Source organism: Rhinoderma darwinii, chromosome 2 (genome assembly GCF_050947455.1).
Source record: "Rhinoderma darwinii isolate aRhiDar2 chromosome 2, aRhiDar2.hap1, whole genome shotgun sequence".
Lineage (NCBI taxonomy): Eukaryota > Metazoa > Chordata > Amphibia > Anura > Rhinodermatidae > Rhinoderma > Rhinoderma darwinii.
Genome location: NC_134688.1, coordinates 59160045 through 59187200, shown reverse-complemented (window position 1 = coordinate 59187200; position 27156 = coordinate 59160045). Strand labels below are relative to the sequence as shown.

At 41.7% G+C, this 27156-nt stretch overlaps 1 protein-coding gene across 1 annotated transcript in view; it reads left to right on the top strand.

Annotated features, from left to right (window-relative positions):
* Positions 1–1985: 1985 nt before the first annotated feature.
* FLT3 (fms related receptor tyrosine kinase 3) overlaps positions 1986–27156 on the top strand; it is a 65707-nt gene continuing 40536 nt past the window's right edge. The window contains exons 1-8 of the mRNA XM_075851674.1: positions 1986–2087; positions 5035–5237; positions 7521–7636; positions 11518–11629; positions 12723–12883; positions 17773–17900; positions 20009–20153; positions 21021–21189. Of these exons, the coding sequence (XP_075707789.1) occupies positions 2001–2087; positions 5035–5237; positions 7521–7636; positions 11518–11629; positions 12723–12883; positions 17773–17900; positions 20009–20153; positions 21021–21189 (1121 nt within the window). The 5' untranslated portion in view covers positions 1986–2000. The remainder of the gene's footprint in view (positions 2088–5034; positions 5238–7520; positions 7637–11517; positions 11630–12722; positions 12884–17772; positions 17901–20008; positions 20154–21020; positions 21190–27156) is intronic.

The following is a 27156-nucleotide window of genomic DNA, read 5'->3' as shown; positions in this document are numbered from 1 at the left end:
TCATCTCCATGTATTCGCCTGAACACACAACACAGTGATATACAGGAAAATAATGAATCATTCAGATGCTGTTTACAGTAATATGCCTTTATGGGATATAACGTGAACCATCTAAATTTTGGAAATAATGTTCGGTATGTGTTATTCTATGTTATTGTCTTACTGGAGTATGCATTGTATATCACATATATTGTGTCTTGAGCGGGGGTAGACCGCAGGTCGCTTGGCATCATTCCCTTCCTGCCTGTAGCATGCAGTCACTCTTCTGCTCCACAGGAAACAGCTAGCATCATCTGAACAGGAAAGATGTACTGCTGGAGGACAGCATGGTGCAGTGACTGTTAAAGGAACCTCTTTAAAATAGCTTATTACGGGAAGTTCACCAACATTCATTGGTTATGCCTGATTTACGATGCATATACCAAAAATGAAAATTTAAATTCTAGTACAAATGATGTGTTGTAAAGTTACAATGACCCATGTCTATAAAAGAACAACCTACATAGTTACACAGTTACATAGGTTGAAAAAAGACACAGGTATATTAAGTCCAACCTTTCAATTACCTGTGTTTCAGTGATCGATTAATTATAACGCCTCAATGCCATTTGTCTGTAAATAAACATAATAAATAGTATTTTTTAAATGCTGACATAATATCTGGCATTACTACCTCTTGGGGTCGGACATTCTATAGTTTGACTACTCTAACTGTAAAGAACCCTTTCCTATATTGATGTCTGAAACCTGTTCTATAATTCTAATACAGTATGTTATATCATGTAGAGTATATTATGAACAATTCAGCTAATCGCAAGAATACTGAGGCAGCAACAATTTTTGTTATCGAGCAATTCTACATTAACCCCTTGTTGCTGCAGCCATTTTTTATTTTTTGATTATCATTTTTCCTCATTGTCTTACAAAAATACACATGGCGTACGGTTCGGGCTCAGTCTGTACTGCCCCCGGACTGACTATGATGTACAGTTACGTCAAATGTCGGTAAGGGGTTAAAGGGGTTGTCTCATCAAGACAAACTCTTTCTATTTTGAAGCCGGCCCAGTGATCAGCTGTTATCATCAGGGAAAGCTGTAGCTAGCCAAATAAAATGTAGTTGTACATGACGGTCGTTTATATTATACATGGACGGAGAGGGCTACCAGAGCTCTTTGTTAGCGGCGCTCTACTCTAACTAATATAGGGGTCTCCCAAGCTGAGAATTCCACTCTTTGACATCCATATGCTCTAAGGGTATGTGCACACACAAAATCAAAAACCTCTCAAAATACAGAGCTGTTTTCAAGTGAAAACAGCTCCTGATTTTCAGACGTTTTTTAATCAAACTCGCTATTTTCGCAGCTGTTTTAACGCCAGTCTATGAAAAACGACTCCAAAAACGGCTTTGAAAGACGGCCGCATAAAAAACGGCCCATCTGCTTCCAATTTTTCAGCCGTTTTTCGGGATGTTTACGGCCCGAAAAACGTCCGAAAACACTCTGTGTGAACATACCCTAAGGCTACATGCACACGTTGTGTATTACGTGCACATTTGCCGCACAGGTGTACCTGCTGCAAACCTGCAGCGTCATATAGTACTAGCAAAGTAAATGACATTTCAAGCAATCTCATCAACACGTTGCTAAATTTTTATGGACGTAAATTGACTCGCTGTGCGGATTTTTTGCAGCATGTCAATATATCTTGCGTTTATCTTCCGTCTCAGAATTGTATATGACAAGTTTATAAAAGAAACGCACCGAAATCTACAGCATAAAATCTGCGCCAATTTCCGCATCAAAATGTAAAATCTGCATTAAAAATTTCACTTGCTGATAAAGTGAGCCAAGGTGGAAATTTTTCCATTTGCCATACAGTTTTAACTAATGTATTGTTTGCTGTTATTAGTCATTTCAGGCTGTGTTCTATGTTGTTCAATGACATTGATTCAATCCTTCATTGATTTACTTTCCACAGTTGCTGTCTTTTTAAGTTTATTGATGGTCACAAGACAAAGCGTCTCACCATTTGAGTGTTATTTAACAAGAAACTCTGTAGTGAAAGATGACACTCGAACTGGATTAAAGGTTAGTATTATTTTTTCTCATTTTATTGCAATAAAATATGGTTCAGTTTCACACACTAAGACACCTAACACCCCCATGGGTCCATATGTTGACTATGGCACCCTTTTTATGGCAGGCCATGCCCTTTGACCATCAAAAATATACACTTTCCAAATACTACATATTTGGGGTGGGAGAATTAAGTTTTAACATTTATCTACAACTGCAGTTCTTCCAAAAAAGAACCATTGTAGAAAAATAAAAAAAATTATCCATACATTTAACATTTTTATTTACAATATTTATAATTTTCAAAATATATTGTAGTCTAAGTATCCAGGTTCACATCTGCGTTGGAGGGTCCGCTAGGCGCTTCCGTCACAGATCTGACCGAAAATACCGGAAAGAATAGTGCAGCACGGACAACCAGGAAACTACACACACCCTAGCAGAAACCCGACCAATGGGTTCCATCAGGCGGCGGTTGTCTCCGTTGTACAATGGAACTGGGGCTTCTGGTATTTTTGTCGTTCTGCTTCTCTGACGGAGCAGAAAAATGGAAAGACTGACACAGATGTGAACGATGCCTTAGGTCATAGACATTCCCCCGAGGCGCATGTCTATATTTTTATTTACTGCCTCCACTGAGGAATGATGTAGCCTGGAGGAAATTGCTAGTTGCTACATTGCCTCGTACAGAGCGAAGGAGCGATGGGTGGCATCAATATACCTCTGATGTCACACTGACGCATACTGATGGCTGCCACCCAGCACTCTCTGGACTCTATACAAGGTAATGTAGCAATTACACTCGGCACAGATAGCACAACATCCAACCATGAAGGGGGCACTGCCAGCACCTCACATATATATATATATACTGAGCAGAGTTTTCCATGGACGCACGCTCCCCTTCTCACATGAGGAGCGCATGCTGTGCCGCTGTATGATCTGCAGGAGCATTTATGTTCTAGGCTTGGTTCTTTTGCAGTGAACTACACGTATTTTTTCACCATATTTACACGCTTAGCCTATATATTTAGCGTGGCTAAGAGCCAGAACACGTGTAAACTGTGCTATTCATGCCAGTGATGCCACACTCTACCTCCCCAGCAGGGGCGTAACTAGAAAAGACTGGGCCCCATAGCAAACTTTTGACTGGGGCCCCCCTCCCCTGGTTGTCACACAACCCCCCTCTGTAGATAGTGCCTTTTTTTACAGCCCCCCCTGTAGATAACGCCATACAGCCCCCTCGGGTAGATAGCGCCATACAGCCCCCCCTGTAGATAACGCCATACAGCCCCCTCTGTAGATAGCGCCATACAGTCCCCCCTGTAGATAACGCTATACAGCCCCCCTGTAGGGAACACCATACAGCCCCCCCTGTAGGGAACGCTATACAGCCCCCCCCTGTAGGGAACGCCATACAGCCCCCCCTGTAGGGAACGCCATACAGCCCCCCCTGTAGGGAACGCTATACAGCCCCCCCTGTAGGGAACGCCATACGATCACACATGTATCCCCTGTCCTGTGGATATCTTGTGGATAGGGGATACATGTCTTTTGTTTAATGGCAGAGCGGGGAGATACCTCCCTGCTCTGCCGTAGTGTTCGGTGGCGTCCCGCTGTAACAGCCATAGCGGCTGCTAGCGGAGCCTCCGGCCATGGTGGGGGCCCGTGCCGGCGGGCATCACGGGCCCCCTCATGCCGCGGGCCCCGTAGCAGCCGCTACGGCTGCTATAGCGGTATTTACGCCACTGCTCCCCAGTCCCATGTGGTACACCCTAACCAAATGTCCTGTTCACACCTAAGATGCCAGTCATTTGTTTCTGAATGACCTACATGCCCAATATCAATAATCACAGGGCAATATAATGGCAAAATAGATAGGCTTGTTGCTTTGCAATAGAAGACCTGAAGGAGCAGACATATGTCATATTTGTGTTGTTTATGAGTGCAGAATATTTCCTGCGCCTGACATACCTGAAAACAGAAATTTGGAATGCAGAACTGTGGCAACCACAAAGATCTGGTGCCAAAGCCACTGAGGAACTTGTACAAGGGAGAAAGCAGGACAACATGGCTTACAAACAAATTATAAAGTTTTCCATTGGAACCGCACCTTTATGTGAAAAGCCTCATTCATTGTAGCTGCAGCATTATTTACTGATCGCAACCACATTTTCATTTTAGATATTGTACCTAGAAAACGTATTCACCCCTAACCATGCTTAGTCACATGCACACGACCGTAAAAATTGGCCGTAATTACGGTCCGACATGTCCTATCTTTTACTTTTTATGGTCCATGCTCCCATACTTTGAATGGGAGCACGGGCCGAAAATGCAGATGGCTGCCCGTGATTACAGGCACGGCCCTGTGCATGAGGCCTAAGGTCAAGGTAAAAACAAACCTCTATGTGGGAGATAGTTAGATAGGCTGTTGCAGGGGTATATCGATAGGGGGTGCAAAGGAAGCAGTCGCACCTGCCCCCTCTGCCACATAAGAAAACACCAGTATTAGGAATTGCACATGGGGGGGGGGGGGTTCTGTTACAGATTCTGCATTGGGGCTCACAAGCTTCAAGTTAGGTCCCTTGGCTGCAGACCAGACATACACTACAGGAGCTACCAACATTAAAGGCTTTGTACAGGAGTGGAAAACCTAGCTTTCTTCCAAAAACAGCACCACACCTGACCACAGATTGTATGTGGTATTGCAGCTAAGCCTCATTCACTACCACACACAGCCCATGGACAGGTGTGCCGTTATTGGGAAAAAACTGTCATGTTTTTCTAATCCTGTACAGCCCCTTCAACTCTCTGCAATTTCCTGACCGCCATCTTTTGAAAATCTCCTTCTTTATCTTGATAAGTAACTTGATTTTTATTCCATCTTGTATACATGCTCTTTACTTTGTGAATAAAATGAAAAAGTTTACTATTATTCATAAATTTTATCTTACAGAATTCCTACTCTTTTAACAATGCTACGAACTTGAACTGTTTGTGGCTATCGGATAACATTTACAAGGCAGCCATGACAGTGAATGTGAATATTTTTGAAACGATAGCATTGAAAGTACTGCAGAACATAAGCAAGACGGTAGCTTTTGTCTGGTTTCTGAATAAGAACAATATTTCTTATGTCGTGAACGGTTCAGAGAACAGGTAAGAAAAATGGTTGTTAGGTAAAGTATCTATAGCAGCCAATCTATCTCAAACAAATTACAGATATCTAACAGAGCATGATGTATCACAACTACTGATAACAGCAAAGTCTAGGAGCCATTGAAGCCACGTAAGAGGTTATTTGTGAACATTATTGTGCCAGATCTTGGGATCACCAGAGTATTCAATTGTACTGTGGTGGGTCAGTACAGCCTTGTTGCTAAGATAGAGTACTTAACAACCACAGAGTTTTCAATAGGATTGTCAGACAGCTTGCCCTAGCAAATTAGTCTTTCTCTCAGATTACCCAAATCTTTAGCACAAGGCTGAATCTCTACTAAACTGATGGTAAAGAAGTCGCAGGAACAAGAACTTAAACCAAACTTACGTGATATCTTGGTGTTATATTAAAGGGGTTTTCCACTTTCTGACAACTGATGACCTATCCACTGGACACCTGGACTCCGCACAGATCAGCTGGTCCGGTGCCTCCGTGCACGAGACGTACATGCCGGACGAAGTTGGCTCCGGCCACGGAATAGCGGCCGAGCGCAGTACTGCAGCTCTGCTCCTATTTAAGTGAATAAGAGCAGACCTGCAGTTCTGCAGCATGGCCGCTATGCTATGTACGAGGGCCAAATGCTTCCTGTGCCATAACATCTGGTGCGCGCAGGCCACCTGAGCGGCTTAACGGTGCGGGTCCAGGTGTCGGACCCGCACCGATGATATACTGATGACCTAACCGGTGGATAGGTCATCAGTTGTCAGAAGGTGGAAAACCCCTTTAATCATATTTTTGTAAGAATTAGGTAGAGAACTTCTGTGACACCTATTACAGATGTTGAAGAGGTTGACTCATTTAAGCTATTACTTGTACAGCGCTATGGAAGCATCACTGTGCTGCAATTGTTTACGTGCTCCCCATTCATGTTATAGATAAGGCAGAGGAAGCGCAATTTATGAAGACAACTTATTACTAGAAAGTATCATTGCAAAGTGGCATCCCCTTTGGGCCGTATTCACATGAACGTATTTCACATTCGTATACTGTCCGTTTAAATAACTGACAGCACATTTACCTGTGCAATTCAGTGGGGCTTTTTTTACATAAGTGTTTTTTCACGGAGCGTGTTTCCGTTGTGTGAAACACACAGCACGTTCTATTCTGGTCCGTTTTGTGGATCAGACTTGCCCATTAAAGTCTATGGGTGTGTGGAAAAACACGGACAGCACATGGAAGACATCCATGCGCTGCCCGTTTTTCATGCATCAGTTGCTTAAGAAATGCAGAGGAAAATATAAACCAGGAAATTCTTGCAGATGAGAAACACGGACAAGAAGAACGGATGCCACACAGAAACCACATTGGCGCAACACGGACAGTTTTTTGCAGACGTGAATCAAACATGCTGGTGTGAATGAGACCTTAAAGGGGTATTCCGGTTACAATAAGTTACCCCTATCCATAGGGTAAGGGGTAAATTGCTGATCGGTGGGTGTCCGACAGCTCGGACCCCCACCGTTTACGAGAACGGGGAGCCCGAAGTTGCCCGAATCCCAAGTTTGAACCGAGCGGCAGGTCGCTCATGCGCACTGCCGCTTCATTTATTCTCTATGGGAGCGCCGGAGATAGCCGAGTGCAGTGTTCGGCTTTTTCCGGCGCTGCATAGAGAATGAATGGAGCGGCAGTGCGCATGAGCGACCTGCCGCTCGGTTCAAACTTGGGGTTCGGGCAACTTCGGGCTTCCCGTTCTCGTAAATGGTGGGGGCCGAGCTGTCAGACACCCACCGATCAGCAAGTTACCCCTTACCCTACGGATAGGGGGTAACTTGTTGTAACCGAAATACCCCTTTAATATGTAGACAGAGAGGTAATTGCACAAGGTTATTTCTCTCCTGCGGTAGCTGAGATGCTGCAGTAAGAGAGTTGCAGTAGATATATTTCATGGGCGGAAGCAGGGTGGTGTTGGTCTGCAATAACCTAGGACCATTGATGCAATTTGATTTGCACTGTTACATGGATGGGCAACATTATCCTGATAAGACCAGTAGGGGTAAGTTGATGTATTTTCTGGGGATCTTCATTGCTGTGTTAAAATTATTGAACCCTCTTCAAAATTCAGCCTATACTTAGAGTGGAACATCATACTGGATATTCATCACTACAGGCAACCGTTCTTCTTATGTGGCAGTGCTCAAGCATTCAACATGTTATCATTAGCACAGTGCTACATATTAGGATTGTCGGCCGAAATAATGAAACTTAATTTTATTTAATTTCAGTAGCCATATTTGTTTGGAACTGGTGAGAGCCTCTGAAAAAGAAGCTGGAATATATGAGCTGGTGATACAAAGTGAAAACATCAATTACTCATTATATTTTGAAGTGAAAATAAGAAGTAAGTAGATCACTAGAACGCGAGAATCCCCGATTGCAAATTTTAAGAAAGTTGTTGTCCAAAAGAATATTTTCATGAGGATTTGGGTCATCTGTCACTTACGAATCCTTGTTCCTGATCATTGCCCTGTGTAAACAGGGCAACGATCGGTCATCGTCTGATCATATCGTCTATGCGTAAGAAAATATTATCGTTGTCAGCAGCACATCAACCTGTGTAAACAGTGAGATGTGCCACCGACGTGAGGGTGATGCATGAGGACGAGCAATCATAGTAACGATCGCTCGTCCACATACATAACCAGACATTGCTTCTTGTAGAAGAATCAAACGAACGCCGATCAACGAGCTGTTTCGTTGATCGGTACTCGTTGGTATGGCCAAAATAGGTCGGTGTAAAAAGACCCTTAGCTGTGACTATTCCTGTTTATGACAATTCAACTGTCGATTGTGTACGGCCCGGACAGTTGACCTTGCTCCTATTTTGAGATTTTGGCCCTGATGTGATATTCAGTTGCCGACTTTTGCCTTTACGACCTGTTTCTGATTTAGTATCTAGCATGCTACACCTGTCTGCATCACTACAGCTGCTGACTTCTGTCCATAATCTGGAACTGCATCAACGACTGTAGAAATAATAGTAGCAACTTATTAATACAAACAATACAACAATTTTGTTGTTCATACATAGAAGAAATGCATGCTGTCATGTAAAGTACTGTGCAAAAGTCACACACCACTCTTTAATTTACTTAAAGGGAATGTCTTACCATGACAACCCCTACTAGGGCATATGGACGTCATATGGACAGCCTGCTTGGAACCACCCCCTATGTGCCAGAATAGAGAGCTACTCTGTAAGAATGCATGCATGCGTCAATTGACCTGCAGCGATCAGATGGCTTCCTTTTAAAAATGGGGTTGTCTTCATGAGTACGAATGGCCAAATTTTTTGTTATTCACTGTTAGAATAAAAAAAGCAAGAAACGTTTATTTATGAGAAAACTGAAATAGTTGTCGGTAGACAGTCGGAAGGCCTCTATACACATTAGATTGTTGGCGAATTCCAACAATTTTGGCAGGATTGGCCAATATTTCATGTGTATGAGTAGCTTATCTGTCACCATCTTTGAGAGACAGGAGTAAATCATGCTCCCTTCATGCTTCAGATCTGAAAAAAATATTTTTGTCTATTCTTCCACCATGAGAAAACAGCTCAAAATTATGGCTCTAAAACAGGGGTTTTAAACTCGGCCAGGTAAATGGGCCGCACATAGAAAAATGGGAAGTTGACGGACCGCATTACTTTCAAATTTGATACTATACAAAATTATTGTTAATGAATTATCTATCTGAACTACTATAACAATACTACATTACTATAACAATACTGCATTACTATAATATTACTACATTACTATAATAATATCACTAGGGTTAAACCTACCGGAAATTTGAGAGTTTACTCCACGTGCCTATTTTAACAATCCAGTTTTCCAGTTTAAGTGTTGCTAAATGCAGTCCGGCGACTCAGTTGGCTTAGTTTGCAGCGTCTGGCAGACACAAGAATGTCAAGATTAGGCAGCCCCTTCTTACATAGTGCCACAGTGCCATCTGTAGATAATGCCACAGTGCCATCTGTAGATAATGCCACAGTGCCCTCTGTAGATAATGCCACACTGCCCTCTGTATATAATGCCACACTGCCCTCTGTAGATAATGCCACAGTGCCCTCTATAGATACTGCCACACTGCCCTCTGTAGATAATGCCACACTGCCCTCTGTAGATACTGCCACACTGCCCTCTGTAGATACTGCCACAGTGCCCTCTGTAGATACTGCCACACTGCCCTCTGTAGATAGTGCCACACCCCCTTGAAGATAGCACCCCCCCGTCGATAGTTATACCCCCCTGTAGATAGCGCAATTGGGACTTCCTCTAGGAGTGGCATCTTGAGCCAGAGCATAGGCCGTGGTTTCCGCTCCTAGAGGGAACACCTGATATCATTGTCCATATATGGGCAGTGACGTCAGGGGCTACTCCTGGAGCGGAATCCCCTGCCAGAGCGTCGGTAACGGGGATTCCGCTCCAGGAGTAACCACTGACGTCACTTTCCATATATGGACAGTTAAATGAAGGGTTCCCTCTAGGAGTGGAATCCCCGGCCTGTGCTCTGGCTGAGGATGTCACTCCTATAGGGAGTCCCAATGGCGCTATCTACAGGGGGGGGTTAGGGCTATCTACAGGGGGGTGGCGCTATCTTCAAATATGGACAGTGACATCAAGGGCTTCCCCGGCTACAGCGCTCAAAGTAGCGCTGTGACGGGAAGTCCTCGGTGAGTAGAGAAGCTCCCTCTGCTCCTACGCTCTGAACTAATGTTGAAGCAGGGAGCTGACAGTTCCTTGCTTCAGCATTGGGTTCAACTGTACCTGCATCCTGAGGACACAGATACACTTGACAGCGGGACATACACCCGGACTCCCAGGACAGTGGGACACCGCCTGGAATCCAGGACTGTCCATTGGAATCTGGGACGGTTGGTAGGTATGGCCCGGGAGGAACTTAGCGCTATCTACAGGTGGTGTGTGTGGGGCAATATCTACAGGGGGTTGCACTATCTACAGGGGGCTGTGTGGTCATTGCTCACCTACCACCAAAGGACTGTGCTCCTTCATGACTTCATGAAGGAGCACCGGCGCATTCCTCCTTCCGCCTGCTCTCTCCTCTCCTGAGGGAGCTACGGTGCCCCGCGGGCCGCAGATGACAGACTCAGGGGCCGCATGCGGGTCGCGTGTTTGAGACCCCTGCTTTAAAAGGATGTGTAGCTCTCAAGATGCCATTACTGAAAAAAGTAAAATTTACATTAGAGGATTTATACTGGACATCTGATATATGGAGTAAAGTTTTATAGACTAATAAGTCCAACTGTAAGATCTTTTGAAGGTAGTATACACCCCACTGGAGCAATGACAAATTATTTGAACAATGTCTACAACCGTCTGTCAAACTTAGTGGAGAGTTCTAGTTTGAAGATATCTAAGAACATCTGGAGTTGCATTTGTGTTTGGTTTAAGGGCACCTTTTAATTTTTTATTAAATCAATGTTTTTTTTAATGACTTTTCTAAATGACTTTGATATTATTTTTTTTTACCTTTTTACGATACAGCTTTTATGTATCCTGTAAATATAGAAGCTGTATCGTTCTCTCAGCTGAATCCGTCAGTCCAGTTAAACTGACGGCTGGGAGTGGGTCCTGTGTGTCTCTGACACACAGGGTCCACCTAATATCAATCACATCTAAGTTATGAATTTAGATGTAATTGTTATTACGTGAATCCTGTGTGTCATAGACGTGCAGGACTTGCTCTTAGCCGAGCCGTCAGTTCAGCTGAACAGATGGATTCGGCTGAGAAAGAACGATAGATGGTCTAAAAAATTATAGCTCTAGCGCTGCACATTTACGTGGCTGGAACTATTGGATTATCTGGTCACATGACATCAATAAGTGATGTATACATGCAGCCACTGTATTTCTACAGTGGCTCACAGTGGGGACGGTGCCTGACAGGTGGAGACGGTGTTCGACCGCAGCAAGGTACATTACAGATATTTTGGTGTTTTAGTTTAATACATGAATGGGTGTTTCTGACTTGTAAAATTCTTTATAATAAGGCAGTTGACACTAATCCTCTAATTGGTGAATATCATGACCAAGATGTCTCTTTAGTCACCTGTCTCCATACTTTATGACTGGAAGTTAATCCTGTAACTGGAGCGAGCCAATCATCATAATAACAAAAATTATACAGAAAGACAATCTTTTTATGGAATCATTGATTGCAATAAAGAAGTCACGTATCATTTATGATCTTTTTTAGGCAAACCCAGAAAACCGTATTTCACACTTGTATCAAACTATGTGAGCTGTTTTTCTGAAGGCTATCCAAAACCTGTTGTATACTGGATATCATGCAATTCATCTGGTGAGAGGTATGAGTAGATGTCACTGTATGCTATAATAAAGAAGTAAAGGGCATTTCAAAATGGTTGTGATAGAGCCATCATAGAGGGTATCCACAACTAATATCATTGATATATTCCCATAAAATACCATGAAACATGAACCAAACTTTAAATGTACTTTTCTTTTAATATGGAAGAGGTCCATAAAAGAAAACATTAAAGTTTGATTGGCCTTTTAACCAATATATTTTGTAACATTTCCACATAATTGAGGGGAGGAAATCTATGGTTTAAAAAAATAAATGCTCAAACCTTAAATTTCTTTCTTAAACCCAATTAGACTCTGTACCCGAGCTGCTGGTAATACTGTAGGTACAGAGATGTGATTAGTGTTTCCTTTCAGTGCATTGGTGCACCCAATGCACAGTAATGGTATTTCAGTGTGTAACTGGTGCCCCCTGTACATAGAAGCAGATGACTGAATAAGCATCAGGTGTCAGTGTATCGATAATATAAGAGGAAAGGGATGGAGTCGGAAAGAGGTGCTAAAGGAGCTGAAAAACTCTACGACAGTTACATGGTAGGGTGGTCAACCAGCCAAGTATGGTGGGGAGGAGAAGGAATGTAATGGGGAGTAGGTATTATAAATAAGAACTGTGAGGATTGGCAGGCAGTGGGGGGCAATGTGAAAATAAATAAATTATTGTCCGTCCAACAGCTGTGATACTTAACGTCAGCGACTGAGGGTGGTTGGGTGTCAGGTCACGAAACCTACAGCAGGGCACCAAGAGGAGTTGTCCTGCTCCTGTATGGAGGCTATGGCGATAAATCAACGGGTATGTTTATATATATATATATATATATATATATATATATATATATATATAGATATCTATATATATATGGAGAATTGAATAACCTGCACATTGACATATGGAACATTCTAGTTCTGCGCTTCTCAACCCATGCTCTGAACCACCAGACCATACCAACGCTTCTGGAACATAGAAAAAAAAAGAAAAGACAAACCAACTGCAGTGAAACACTCACTTCTAGACCCCCAAATGTTCTAGGCATTTCTTTATTGTGCTCTATTATAACCACACTTTTCTTGTTATAGGTGCAAAAACAAGACTAACTCTATTCCAAATCCTGTGTCCGATAAGTATGGAAATCCACAGGCGGGAAACAAATTGGGTTTAACAGAACTTATGGAAAATAATATTTACTGTTGTGCAGTTAATACTCTTGGAAGAGAATGCAGCCAGCTTTATACCATTGGTAATATACCACAATGTGTGCTTCATGTCTTCAATATTGCAATGCAGTAATTCCATATCTTATTTTACCATGGAGAACCACTGAATGTGCTGTAAAATTAGGAAATCCTCTTGTTGCTATCGTCTAGGGAACCTCTAAGGGCTTGTCCACACGTACCGGAATTGCTGAGTATTTTCAGTCCGGAATTGCGGACAGAAAATATGCAGCGGAAGTGGGTACGACCTAACAAATGTCATCCACACGTTGTGAAAAATTCAGGCCAGAAATTCACCTGCGGTGCGTAATTTTAGTTCCGCAGCATGTCAATTGCTGCTGCAGAAAGTGGACTTATTTCCTGCGTCTTTCTGATGTACGCTGTAATTTGCTTCTGAAACGCGGCAGAATTTCTTACAGAGTGTGGAAATGGCATCACAGGAAGAAGAAATATCACCATCACACAGCCCTTGAAAAAAACGCAGTAAAAACCGCATGAAATGGTGCGGATTTTCCACCGAGGACTGCCTGCTAGTCGACATTTTCTGCAGCAAATCCGCTACGTCTAGACAAGCCCTAAGGGCTTGTCCACAGGTAACGGAATTGCTGCATATTTTCCCTCCGTAATTGTGGACGGAATATACGCAGCAGAATGCAGTAGCAGCAAAGTTGGTGTGAATGTGCAAATGTCATCCACACGCTACGTAAAATTTCAGTCCGGAAATTCACCTGCGGTGCGTATTTTTCGTTCTGCAGCATGTCAATTCCTGCTGCGGAAAGTGGAATGAAGTCCTGCGTTTTTTAGAGGAGTGGTCTCCATCTCACAGACTTGAAAAAAACGCAGCAAAAACCGCACTATTTTCTGCAGTGAAAAATACAGGAAATGGTGCAGTTTTTCTGCAGCGGATTGTCTGCTAGTTTTAGCAGAAATGCTGCAGAAGAATAGCCTTAAGAATAGTCTGCTTCAAATTTATTAGATTAAAGAGGCTCTGTCACCAGTTTATAAGTGGCCTTTCTCCCACATAATCTGATCGTTATGAACAATTTTAGATTTATGCTAATTAGTTTCTTAATAGACAACTGGGCATTTTTTTTTACCTTTTTACCAACTGGGCGTTGTAAGGAGAAGTATATGGCGCTGACCAATCAGCGTCATACACTTCTCTTCATTCATTTTTAGCTGTACTCGCAGCACAGCGTGATCTCGCGAGATCATGCTGTGCTGTCACATACTCTCACATTAACTTTACCGAAGTGTCTTGAGAGTGAATAGGCATCACCTCCAGCCAGGATGCGATGTCTATTCACACTCCCGACACTTCGGTAAAGCTTCTGTGGGACTTACTCACACAGCACAGCGTGATCTCGCGAAATCACTCTGTGCTGTCATTCACAGCGTGATCTCGCGAGATCACACTGTGCTGCGATTAAGTCCCACATTAACTTTACCAAAGTGTAGGGAGTCTGAATAGACATAGCATCCTGCCTGGAGGCACACTTCTCTTTACAACACCCAGTTGGTAAAAAGGTAAAAAACGCCCAGTTGTCTATTAAGAAACTAATTAGCATAAATCTAAAATTGTTCATAACTTTCTCAAAAATGAAGAGCAATTTTTTCGTTGCACAATGATGCTCCCATCCAGCTTTTATGCAAGGAAGTGCAACCCACCTCCATTTAAGTTAATAGGACTGTGCTGCAGTGTTACAGTCGGGGACGACGCTGTGCATGGAAAAATGTTTAAGGAGCCACATTGCTTAAAGGGGTAAACCAGGACTTTTACAAATCTGCAGAGCAGGTGGATGGTATAAAGTAATAAACTAGCAGATTCTCCCCACCTAAAGTGCCCCCGCTACAGCACTGAGGCCCCATTCTTTGCTGGCCACAGCGATGACGCTGCCATGAACAGCACAACATCGCTGAGGCCAGCGATTGACTGCAGCCACACGTGACCGATGAACGGCACATGGCCGCTTTAGGAGCTTAGGCGACTGGAGCAGTGGAGAACGGGGCCTCAGCACTGAAACGCGGGATATTTCATGTTAAAAGTATCTTCTACTTTATACCATCCCCTGAAGCCACCGATTAACTGCAGCAGCACGAGACCGATAAATGGCATGTGACCGCATAGGAGCTTACGCAACTGGAGCGCTGAACAGGGCCTCAGCACTAAATTAGAGGCTATTTCAGGTGGTGATAATCTACTAGTTAATTACATTACATGTTTCAGATTTTTAAACGACCCGGATAACCCCTTTAACTGGTTCCCGATCGCTGGCTGTATTTTACGGCCAGCGGTCAGGGTCCTTAAAACCCGAGCCATAGACTTTTTACGGCTCGGGTTTTAACTTGCTGCCCGCGCGATCGGGCACCTGAATGTTGGGTCTCCGGCTGTCAGTGACTGCCGGGAACCCTGAGGAGAAGATAGAAGCAGCTTTAGCTGCTTCTGTCTTCTCCGATGTCTTTTTACACAGCGCTCAATGAACGCTGTGTATAGGAATAGAGGTATTGGCTGCGCCGCTGTCTCTATTCCTCCCGGTGATCATGTGACTGGTCACATGATCGCCGGGTGCCGTTAGTGGCAGACTGCTGCTGGGTCTAACAAGAGCCAGCACAGCCCTATTAGTGACAATAGTCACTATGAGAGGGCTGATTTCCCCTGTAACTGGGGCTGCTGTGCAGCTCCAGTTACAGTGGAAAAACATGGTGTAAAAGAAAGAAAAAAAATATATAAAATTCCCCGAAGGTCTTTTTTGACCTTTGAGGGACAGACCACAGTAATAAAAAAATAATAAAGTAAAGTGCAAAAAAAAATTAAATAATAAATACACATAAAATACCCACCCCCCAAAAAAAACGTCTCCCCCTGCCAATCATTGTTGTAACGCTAGCGCTGACCCAATTACTATAATATAGACATGTAATATATTTAAATTTACGGTAGACAATGACGATCACAAATAAAAGGTCTATTTTAGGGTAAAACTATGTTATTACCAAAAAAATATATAGCTGAAACGTAAAAAAGCATATTTTTTTACTATTATTTTCAAACTTTATGAATAAAAATTCTAAAATAGCAAAAAAGGTGTGTATAAAAACGATAAAAAATGAAACCTGCATTGTCTACGGAAAAAACGTCGCAAAAATCACGTCGTTAGCCCAACAATTAAAAAAGTTATAGCCATTTAACTAACGCGTGCTAAAAATGGCTAAACGGTGTCTGGTCCTGAAGGCGCAAAATAGCCCGGTCCTGAACTGGTTAGAACCTTTCACCTGCCCATACATGTGCAGCTGAGTGCAGCATGTAATGGGCAGGGATGCAGAAACCCTGTCTCACTTTAAAAAAAAATCCAGCCTCCTCCGTTATTTAGATATCGGTGCCATTATATTTGGCGCCCGATATGTAAATAACCCTCTGAACTGTCTATGGGGTGTGTAAATGGCATGGGGTCATGTTATTATCGCTGTGACATTGTCCAATCTGCTGCGGACAGTGTCACAGCGGCTTGTGCTGTGTGATCTCTCCCACGAGATCACACAGTCTTTCCTTCACTGTCTGACAAGAGCTGGAGAGTGGAGAGCATGCACGCGCACAGCTCTGCCACCATGGATCAGAAGAGGAGAAGAAGAATGTGAATTCTTCTTCTTCTGTTCCATGGCGGCAGGAGTACCGTCGGCAGCGGGGTCGGAGCTGTGCGTCCGCGCATGCTCTCACTTTTCAGCTCTCGGCAGACAAGGATGACAAGACTGTATGATCTTGCGAGAGAGATCACACAGCATAAGCCGCTGTGACACTGTCCTTAGCTGATTTGACAGTGTCACAGCGATAAAGTCACACGCCCCCATGCCACTTACACGCCCCATTGACAGTTCAGGGGGTTGTTTACATAACCAAATATAACGGCACTGATATCTAAGGAAAGGAGGAGGCTAGAAATGTTTGGCCAGGGATTGTGCAGCAGTGCCTATTACATGGTGCACTCAGCTGCACATGTATGGGCAGGTGAAAGGTTCTCTTTACCTAGCGCTGCAACCTCTTCATTCTGAGGATCGGGCGGGACAGAGCGGTCAGATCCCAAATGGTCAACATGTAATGGCATATTCTAGACACTTGTTCTAGTGGGAAAAACCCTTTAATCTCAGCATCATGACATCATTACCTTCTTCCATCTTCAAATCTCCCATCTTTAATACAACCTAGGTATCTTATATATATGTGGATGGCTTTTGACACACTGTGTGTATACTTATGTTTTGCACAGAGTCATGTTAAGTTTCTATTCATATCACTAATTTTTCATTAATACTAAAATATGATTAATGGGGTTGTACACGACCGGACATCTGATGACCTATCCACCGGATGGGTCATAAGTATATGATAGGGTGCGTGTCCGACACCTGGACCCCGCACCAATCAGCTGCTCCGGCTGCCTCCGGGCATTAGATGTTTTGAAGCCGTTTTTGTTTTGATGCAGTAGTTGGAGCCGGATGCAGATAACTCCGACCACTGCATAGCGGCCGTTCTGCAGAACTGCAGCTCTGCTCCTATTCACTTCAATACTGCAGCTCAGCCGCTATTCCGTGACCGGAGCCATCTACTTCCAGCTCCAACTACTGCATACCGTTCAAAACATCCGGAGGCAGCTGGAGCAGTTGATCGTGTGGTGTCCGGTTGTGGACAACCCCTTTTAATATATAATACAAGTGTAAGTGTAAAGCTATAAAAGGATATTAGCAACTGTAATGAAGCAAACTGCATGAAGTGTGGTACTCCTATATAGTCTCAGAACTGTCCATTGAGCAGTATTATCTATAGATTTTATTATTGGGCATATTGAGTTAATATTATAGCAAATCATTATTTTAAAGAACTAAACCTCAGTTAACCTTTTATTATCGGTTTGTTTTTAAGATCTGATGTCTAAAACATCTCATCCTGAAATACTCCTTAAAACTGGAGAGCCCTTTGTTATTCGGTGTTGGGCATGGTATAAATCATATAAATATAAAATTAAATGGGATGCTGAAAGTGAAAAACAGGTAAGATATGTTGAAAATACAGATAAGATTTCATAGTGGTTACTTCTATTTGAATTTTTGTCTACCTCTTCTTTTCAGTCTTTACGTTGCAATTTCTCAGTATATTTTTGAACATTTTTGGAGTCATCATCAGGGCCTGGTATAGAGCTTCATTTCTATTACTTATTACGGGATTGCTAACTTAGACCAATTGGGCCTTTAGAAACACCCTACATGTTTTATGCAACTTCTGGAGCGAGAAACCAGTTAACAGAGTCCCTGACATTACTGTCATGTGCAGGGAATGAGAGGGGCACCATTTTAATTGCCCTCTTTCTCCATGTCCTATATTTTTGTCCAAGAAACACCTTGTGAGTAAAGGCTTATCTGGCATTGCACAGACAATAGACAGTCTATTGACTTATGAAAATGACTCATCTTTCTGCCGGGAGGATGGTGATTTATTCTTCTCGCTACGTTCTCCTAAATAAGCAGAGCAAATACTGTAAGTATATGAGTATAGAGCCTGGGAGCCTGAAAAGTGGTCTTCTTTATTATGACTGTGTGATAGGAGCCTGTTTAATCATTAGCAGTATCTATGATGGGGGTGTATGTGTCCCCCTGTGGAGAGACTGTGTGGGTCAATGCAAATTCACCATACAGGAAGTTCTAGTGCCTGTATGAGTGACAAAAGCTTATCCCCATTGACTCAAGTAAAAAAAAATGTGTCACTGAAGCCTGATTTATACTCTATGATAGAAGCAGCTAGTTTTGGTTGGAGGCTTCCTAGATTGGCACTATTAATTGGAAGAAAAACAGCTTGGCAGCAGCCAGACCGTGTAGTTTCTCATATCAGGCTATGGTATTATTTTGATTTTTCTAAAATGATATTTAGGTGAGGAACCTCTTTAAAGGGAATGAATCATTGGAAAATTACATATTCATTTTAATTATGTTTTTATTCTAAATATTTTTTTAAATGTTTGGTGTTTTTTTTTTTCCAGTCACTATCCATTTAAAAAAATCATTAAATATTCCAGATTTCACACACCCCTCTGGAGCACACACAATAGGCTGACATTTCCTGTTTTCTGCAGCTCATATTTCAACTTTTCTGTGTAGACTGGGACAGTGACAGAGTAACTTCATTATGTAATATACTGCTGTAGGCCTAGGAAGGCAGGATAGGAACACGATATGCACAGATAAGGCACTAGATGTTCTCTGTCACTCCCTGGTCTCTTGGCGAGAGGGCTATACTCCATCACTTTCTAGAGATGTAATGATCTATTACATCTCTCTGTCAATTGATTTCCATTCATCGCAGCTGCCATAAAGCACACACACCCTGCTAAACTGTCCACGTACACACACACACACACGCACGCACGCACGCACGCACGCACACACACACACACACACACACACACACACACACACACTCTACAGGAATGAAGTGCCTCCAAAATAGCCACCCCCAGGAAAGTTTTTGCAAGTAAAAAATAAATTGCTACAACATTAAAAAAATGTATATAAACACAATTTATGTTCCACATAATTACATCTAATTATTGAAACTAATATGTAACATTTATTTTAACACAACAAAATATTTGGTATTTTGGTAAATGCAGTTTCAGGTCTTGACATAATTTATTGACTTACACTGTGGTACATTTTCCAGAAGAATGGGATTCAGCACATAACACACAGAGACTGAATATTCAAGTGTATTTTTATAATTGGGATTTAATGGGATTGTATTATATTGTACTGGGATTTGTTTGATTACCGATATAATATTATGCTAATATTTTTGCCCCTGATTACTAGCACTGATGTTAGAGAGGTATTCTCAGAATCTACAATTATCACATAGCCACAGGAGAGGTGATAATTGTCTGATCGCTGGGAGCTCCACCGCTGTGGATAGGTGATAATTGTCGATTCTGGTACAACCCTTTAATTTTATGCATTCTTTTTTTAATTAAATGAATTATCTTCAGTTTGCCGTTCTTAATATCTGTTACTTGATTCCAGTGCTTTACTATATGGCCAAACCCAATATTTCACTGTAAATATCAGAATAATATGGTACATTACTAATTCACTTTTAATACATTTTGTAGATGCTGTCCTTCAATGTTAGCTCATACGGGCCTAATCGGGATATGGTGAGAGTGTTGTTTGCTTTTATAAATGGAGGAAACAGCAGGAACATCACATGTAATTCAACAATTCATGCAAAAAAATCTGAAAGCCTTAAAATTATAGGTAGGAATGTTAAATCATGATAAAATCAATGTTACAATTAAGTTAACACAACAAGTTTTCCAACATTTAGCGCTATTAAAAACTCTTGTCAGAACCACAGCATTTGGAATACTCCTATTCAGACAACCGGGTGTCAAAACGGCCGTGAAAAAAGGCAGTTTTCACGGCCGATTTGAACCCAAACGAGGAAGAAAATGTTTTTCCCGAGCCGTTCACAGAGAACCATGATGTTATTTGCTGACCACGATTGTTAATATGATCGTTCGTCCTCATACATTTTGTGGGCAGCACATCTACTGTTTACACAGCCGCCTCTATTTTATATACAATTTCTTTACTGCTCAACGGCGTCGAGAACCACAGTCCAACTTGCAATCTTATGAACGTTTCTGCTCAGTCCATAAGCAATAGGCAATCTACAATCCAGAAAAGATCTGTGCAGTTGTTCTGGTCCTTGTAATTCCACGGAGCTCTGCACCGTCTCCCGATGTTCGAGCTCCAGGCAGGATAAATTCTATGACTCCGAAAGGAAAAGGAGAAATAGTGCAACACCCTCTGTTTTTTTTTTCATACTTAAAGAAAATAGAAACATTTAAATGCATAAATGATACAAATAAATATCTAGCAGCACATAAAACAGGCTCGCCCGACCCTGGGTTTCGCCCTTCCGGCTTCCTCTGGGGCATGAGTGACGTACCAAATCATCTCCTCCTATATTTTGCTTTATGATTATTCAGTGGGTGTACACATTTTTTTTTAATATTCATATTTCTAAGTCAATCAACAAACAAAAACTTACTAACCTACACTAACCTAAAACCTGCACTGAATTCTTGTGAATTAGGTTCTGTTTCTCTCCTCTTCTAGACACTGGTTTTATTGACATGAACACTTCAAGTGTAGAACATGATATTGACCCAAAGCAAGACTTTTGCCTTGTTGCAGAGTTTAAAGCATATCCAGCTGTGATGTGCGCGTGGATTCACAACTCAAACGTCTCTCCATGTTCTGTCTTCACAAATGAAAATGGACAAAGGTAATAGATGCTTGGGTGTTGATTCGACTCCTGGTCCACAGTGGTTTTCTCTTTCTCTGTTTGATCTGTTCATCTTTTTGCTGGTCATTCTCTTTCTCTTTTCCCTTTCACACTTCCCATAATAATAATGATAATAAGAGTAGATTTCTAACATTAATCTGTTTTCCCTTAGTCCTACAGCAGCACAATAATGGGGGGTATCTCTGCCCCTGTGAACTAGTAAGACAGATGGAATTTTTAATTTAATCAAACGAATCAACTAGAGTCTCCTCCCTACATAAGGACGTCCAGCCCCTCCTATCATGTGTTTATTATAAATTAGTAGCCTTAACCCATTTAGGACGCAGCCTGTTTTGGCCTTGTGGCACAGCCGATTTTTTCAAATCTGACATGTGTCACTTTATGTGGTAATAACTTGGGAAAGCTTTTACCTATCCAACCGATTCTGATATTGTTTCTCGTGACATATTGTGCTTTATGTTAGTAGAAAAATTTGGTCGATAAATTCAATATTTATTAGTGAAAAACACCAACATTTAGAGAAAATTTGCAAAAATGTGCATTATTGTAAATGTAAATGGATCTGCTTGTAAAACAGATAGTAATACCACACAAAATAGTTACTATTTCACATATCCCATATGTCTACTTTATGTTTGCATCTTTTTTGAACATCCTTTTATTTTTCTAGGACGTTACAAGGTTTAGAACTTTAGCAGCAATTTCTCACATTCTCAAGAAAATTTCAAAAGGCTATTTTTAGAGGTACCAGTCTAGTTCTGAAGTGGTTTTGAGGGCCTTATATATTAGAATCCCCCAATACATCACCAAATTTTAAAAACTGCACCCCTCAAAGTATTAAAAACAGCATTCAGAAAATTTCTTAACCCTTTAGGCGTTTCAAAGGAATTAAAGCAAAGTAGAGGGGAAATTTACAAATTTCTATTTTTTGCCGAACTTCATTTGTAAGACATTTTTTCTGTAACACAGAAAGTTTTACCAGAGAAACGCAACTCAATATTTATTGCCCAGATTCTGCAGTTTTTAGAAATATCCCATATGTGGCCCTAGTGTGGTAATGGAATGAAGCACCGGCCTCAGAAGCAAAGCAGCACCTGCAGGATTTTGGGCCTGCTTTTTTTTTAGGTTATATTTTAGCGACCACGTCAGGTTTGAAGAGGTCTTGTGGTGCCAAAACATTGGAAACCCCCCAAAAGTGACCCCATTTTGGAAACTACACCCCTCAAGGAATTTATCTAGGGGTATAGTTAGCATTTTTACCCCACAGGTATTTTGCTATATCTATTGGAGTTAGTCTGTGAAAATGAAAATCTACTTTTTTTCGGAAAAACATAGAAATGTGTAATATTTACAAGGAATAAAGAATAAAATGTACCCCACAATTTGTAAAGCATCTTCTCCCGATTACGGACATACCCCATAAGTGGGAATAAACTGTTGTGTGAACCCACAGCTAGGCTCAGAAGGGAAGGAGCGCCATTTTGATTTTGGAGTGCAGATTTTGCTGGATTGGTTTTCAGTGCCATGTCACGTTTGCAATGCCCTGGAGTGACCAAAACAGTGGAAACCCCCCATAAGTGACCCCCATTTGGGAAACGACACCCCTCAAGGAATTTGTCTAGGGGTATAGTTAGCATTTTGACCCCACAGGTTTTTTGCAGAATTTAGTGGAATTAGGCCGTGAAAGTGAATATCAACATTTTTGTCCACTAAAATCTTGAATTTATTCATTTTCACAAGGGATAAAGGAGAAAAAGTACCCCAACAAATGTAACACAATCTCTCCCGAGTATGACAATACCCCATATGTGGTAATAATTGTTTTTTTATTAGAGATTAATTAACCTTTGCAGGACTGATTTTTTTTTTCTTTTCTATTTTAGTTTTTCACTCCCCGCATTCCAAACGCCATAACTTTTTTATTTTTCCATCAATAGAGCGGTGAGAGGGCTTATTTTTTGTGGTAGGAGTTATAGTTTCTGTTGACACCATTTAAAGTACCATATAACGTACTGGGAAAATTAAAATAAAATTCTTTGCGGGGAGAAATTGGAAAAAACTGTGATTCCTCCATTGTTTTTTGGGTTTTGTTTTTATTGTTTTCACCGTGCGGTAAAAACGACAACTTAACTTTATTCTGCGGGTCAATACAATTATGGTGATACCAAATGTATATTGTTTTTTGTATATTTTACTACTTTTACAAAGAAAAAATTATTTGTTAAAAAAAAAATTGTTTTGTATCAATACATTTTGAGAGCCATAACTTTTTATTTTTTGGTCGATTGAGCGGTGTGAGGGCTTATTTTTGGCGGGACGAGCTGTCGTTTTTATTGGTACCATTTTTTGGTACATACAAGTTTTTGATCACTTTTTATTACATTTTATTTAGAGCTAAGGTGACCAAATAACTGTGATTTTGGCGATTCAATATCTTTATTTCTTACGGCGTTCATTATGCGCTATAAATGACAGTTTCACTTTATTCTGCGGGTCGATATAATTACGGCGATACCATATGTATATAGTTTTTTTATGTTTTGCAGCGTTTCTGCAATAAAATCACTTGTTTATAAAATTATTTATTTTGTGTCACCATATTCTGAGAGCCGTAACTTTTTTATTTTTCAGTCAAAAAAGCTGTGTAACGGCTTGTTTTGTGGGACGGGTTGAAGTCTTTATTGGTACTATTTTGACCAAAAAAATAGTGATTCTGGCATTGTTTTTGGTTTATTTTGTTTGGGTGTTCACCGTGCGGGAAGAATAACATTATAGTTTTATAGTTTGGGTCGTTACAAATGCGGTGATATCAAATATGTTTACTGTTTTTTAGCGTTTTCAATTTTTTCCTATAATAAAAAACTTATTATAGGAAAAAAAAAAATTTTATTCTTACGCTTTTGTAAAACATTTTTATTAACTTTTTTTTAAACGTATTTTTACTTTTTTTTTTACCTGCAGCACTGATCGCTGCTAGAATACATTACACTACCCAGTAGTGTAATGTATTCCAACTGTCAGTGTGACGTCGCAGTCACTCTGACAATAAGTCTACGAGGACCAGCTAGAGGCTGGTCCTCACAGGCTTCCATACATGGCAGACCCGGAGGCCGTTGTCTGGCCTCCGGATGCCATCACAACCCCCACAATTATATGGGGGCTGCCGTTGTGCTACAAACCCCCTAAATGCGGCGATCGCAATCGATCGCCGCATTTAAGGGGTTAATTGACTAAATCAGAGGCGATGAGCCGCTGATCGGCAACAGTGGATTGTCAGCTGTTGTGGACAGCTCACCTCCCGGTTCCCGATGCACTCTGTCACCGACACTGTCACCGACAGTGTGCATCGGGAACGACACAGTGACTTCCTATCAAACTGCTGGTCCTGATAGGCTTCCGTACATGGCAGACACGGAGGCCATTGTTTGGACTCTGGTCGCCATGCTAGCCATCGGCAAACATCACGATTTTATTGTGAGGTCTGCCGATGTGCTAGAAACTCCCAAAATGCAGAGATTGCAATCGATCGCCGCATTTAAGGGGTTAATTGCCTAAATCAGCGGCAATGAGCCACTGATCGGCAAGAGTGGAGTGTCAGTTTTCGGGTACAGCTGGCCTCCCGTGACACACTGTTGCCTTTAGTGTGCACCGGAAACCGCAGAGTAACTGTATGTCCTCGTGCGCTAAGACACTGGCCACAAGGACGTACAGTTGCGTCGTGGTGCGCCTAGGGGTTAATTAGGGCGGGAAACTTGTGCTGCTGCTTGGACTTAAGGGAAAACAGATTAACGTTAGAAATCTACTCTTCCCTTACGTCCTGCAGCAGCACAATAATGGGGAAATAGCGAGAAGAAACCCCATAGGGAGGGCCCTCTTGACTTGTGGAACTCAAAATTGACCGCTCAAGAGCCGACTCTATAATGGTTGATAAATATTAAGTGTGAACTCCAAGCTGCACAGTAAATTTGATCCAGCGGCATCAGACTTTATTCAGCCCAAGAGGTGTCCACTGCCCTAGTAGGATCATTTTAGACTAAATAAGGTGAATTGGAGATCTAACACTGTAAGCCAGACTACTGGGCCCTACACTTCATCTACCCAAGGTAGGTTTAGTGGATTTTATGTCTTTGTTTCTTCCCGGAAACAATAAATTCTCAACCTTCCTAACCTCTTACTCCAAGCCAACTAGATTTCAAGACAACAGCAGAGATCTAGGAATAGAAATTATGTTCCTCATGGGAGGACGACATGTGCCAGAACACAGGAAGGGAGTTGACCTGATTTCAGGTTACAAATGAGGAACTTTGGTGTGAAGTTTGGTAGTAGCTTCGGCAAGACCCTGTTGGTAGTAGCTTCGGCAAGACCCTGTCCTGGAGGAATCTGATGTATGGATCCACTGATGACAAGGCTTGAAGTTCCCCTGTTCTGACAGATGTTATGGTTAGGGGCGGACACCCCTCATGTGCAAACCGTGCCAATGCACAGGAGCCCAGTATAATATAATTGAGGGACCAAAACCGTGCTCACAGTTATTGGTGCACCGTTGGAATGATACAACCTCGTTGTTACACAGCAGACATGCTCCAATCTGTCTGAGTATATTGATCCTTCTCTAGCAGGCAACTGTTTCTGCTGAGGAGCCTCCTACAATCTGTCGCCAGAACCTGCTGAAGACATCTAAAACATAGATTATTTAACCCTTTATACCAAGCAATAGTTGCGTTCAATGAGGCAGCGCAGCACTCTGTTAAGACTAAATGCATACATGAACAAGCGGAGGAGGATTGCTCTTCATACTAAACTTTCTCAAAGACTCTTATCTCAGAAACGCTGAACCCTCCAAGCACTTCCGCCCTCAGCTTCCTAGAGGGGGAAAAAAGTTTAAGGTAACAACAGCTAAACCCTAAATCGCAGATTACAGCAGCAGTCTCCAGTGTATAAAGCTAAAACACCCCTAGTACATCTCACAGGAATGTCAGAAGTTCAGCATAACAACATGAAAACAGTAACACAATGCAAACAAGCAGCGCAAACCCATCTATCCAAGAACAAAGGACAGAAAAAAAAACACAAGGTAGGAGGGGCTGGACGTCCTTATTTAGGGAGGAGACTCTAGTGGATTAGTTTGATTAAATTAAAAATTCCATCTGTCCTACTAGTTCACAGGGGCAGAGATACCCCAATATTGTGCTGCTGCAGAACGTAAGGGAATTGCTTTTTCTACTGAACTAGATCAAGATTATTTGTGCTTAAGTGGAAGGTTCAGCTTGTTGGGGTCAAGGATTCAGTTGTTTTCCTTGCTATCTATGGTATGCTGAGAAAAGTCATTACCAAGACCAGAGTTGAATGGCATCAAAGGCTTTCCAATCATGCTTCTTTATCGTCCACTGTCCAGCTTTCCCATCCATATAGAGTCACACAAAATTACATTTGAAAATTATTTCTAGGTCTTTTATCCAGTTTTTTATTTTTGTTTTCTACAAAATACCAGACTTGTCCATGTACTTATGTCCATCAATGTCAGCCCTGTCAAGTTAGCTGTATTTACTGTTGTCATAAAGTTTGTGTTCCTCATATTTGAAGTCTAATCTCACAATGTCTTTTGAAAGGGAGTCATGAATTTTGAGCCCCCCAACCCGCTAACATCGCTAGTTAGCTATAGTGGATACTTTCATACTATAATAAGGTTTTTCTACCAAGTTCCCTTTTAGTTTCAAAGGTATTTATTGAGTTAATCACAAAACGGAACAGGAAGGTTTACAAAGTGTAAAAAAATCATCAAAAATAGAATACAAGGTATTCAAAAGACACAAACATAGTTTCAGGAAAGACATTAAACAAAGTAAAAACCAAAAACAAACAAAAATGGCTATGCATAGATCATTTTACAGTAAGTCACATATATACCAGCTGATCATATTCCCAATTGTAAAGGAAATAATATTA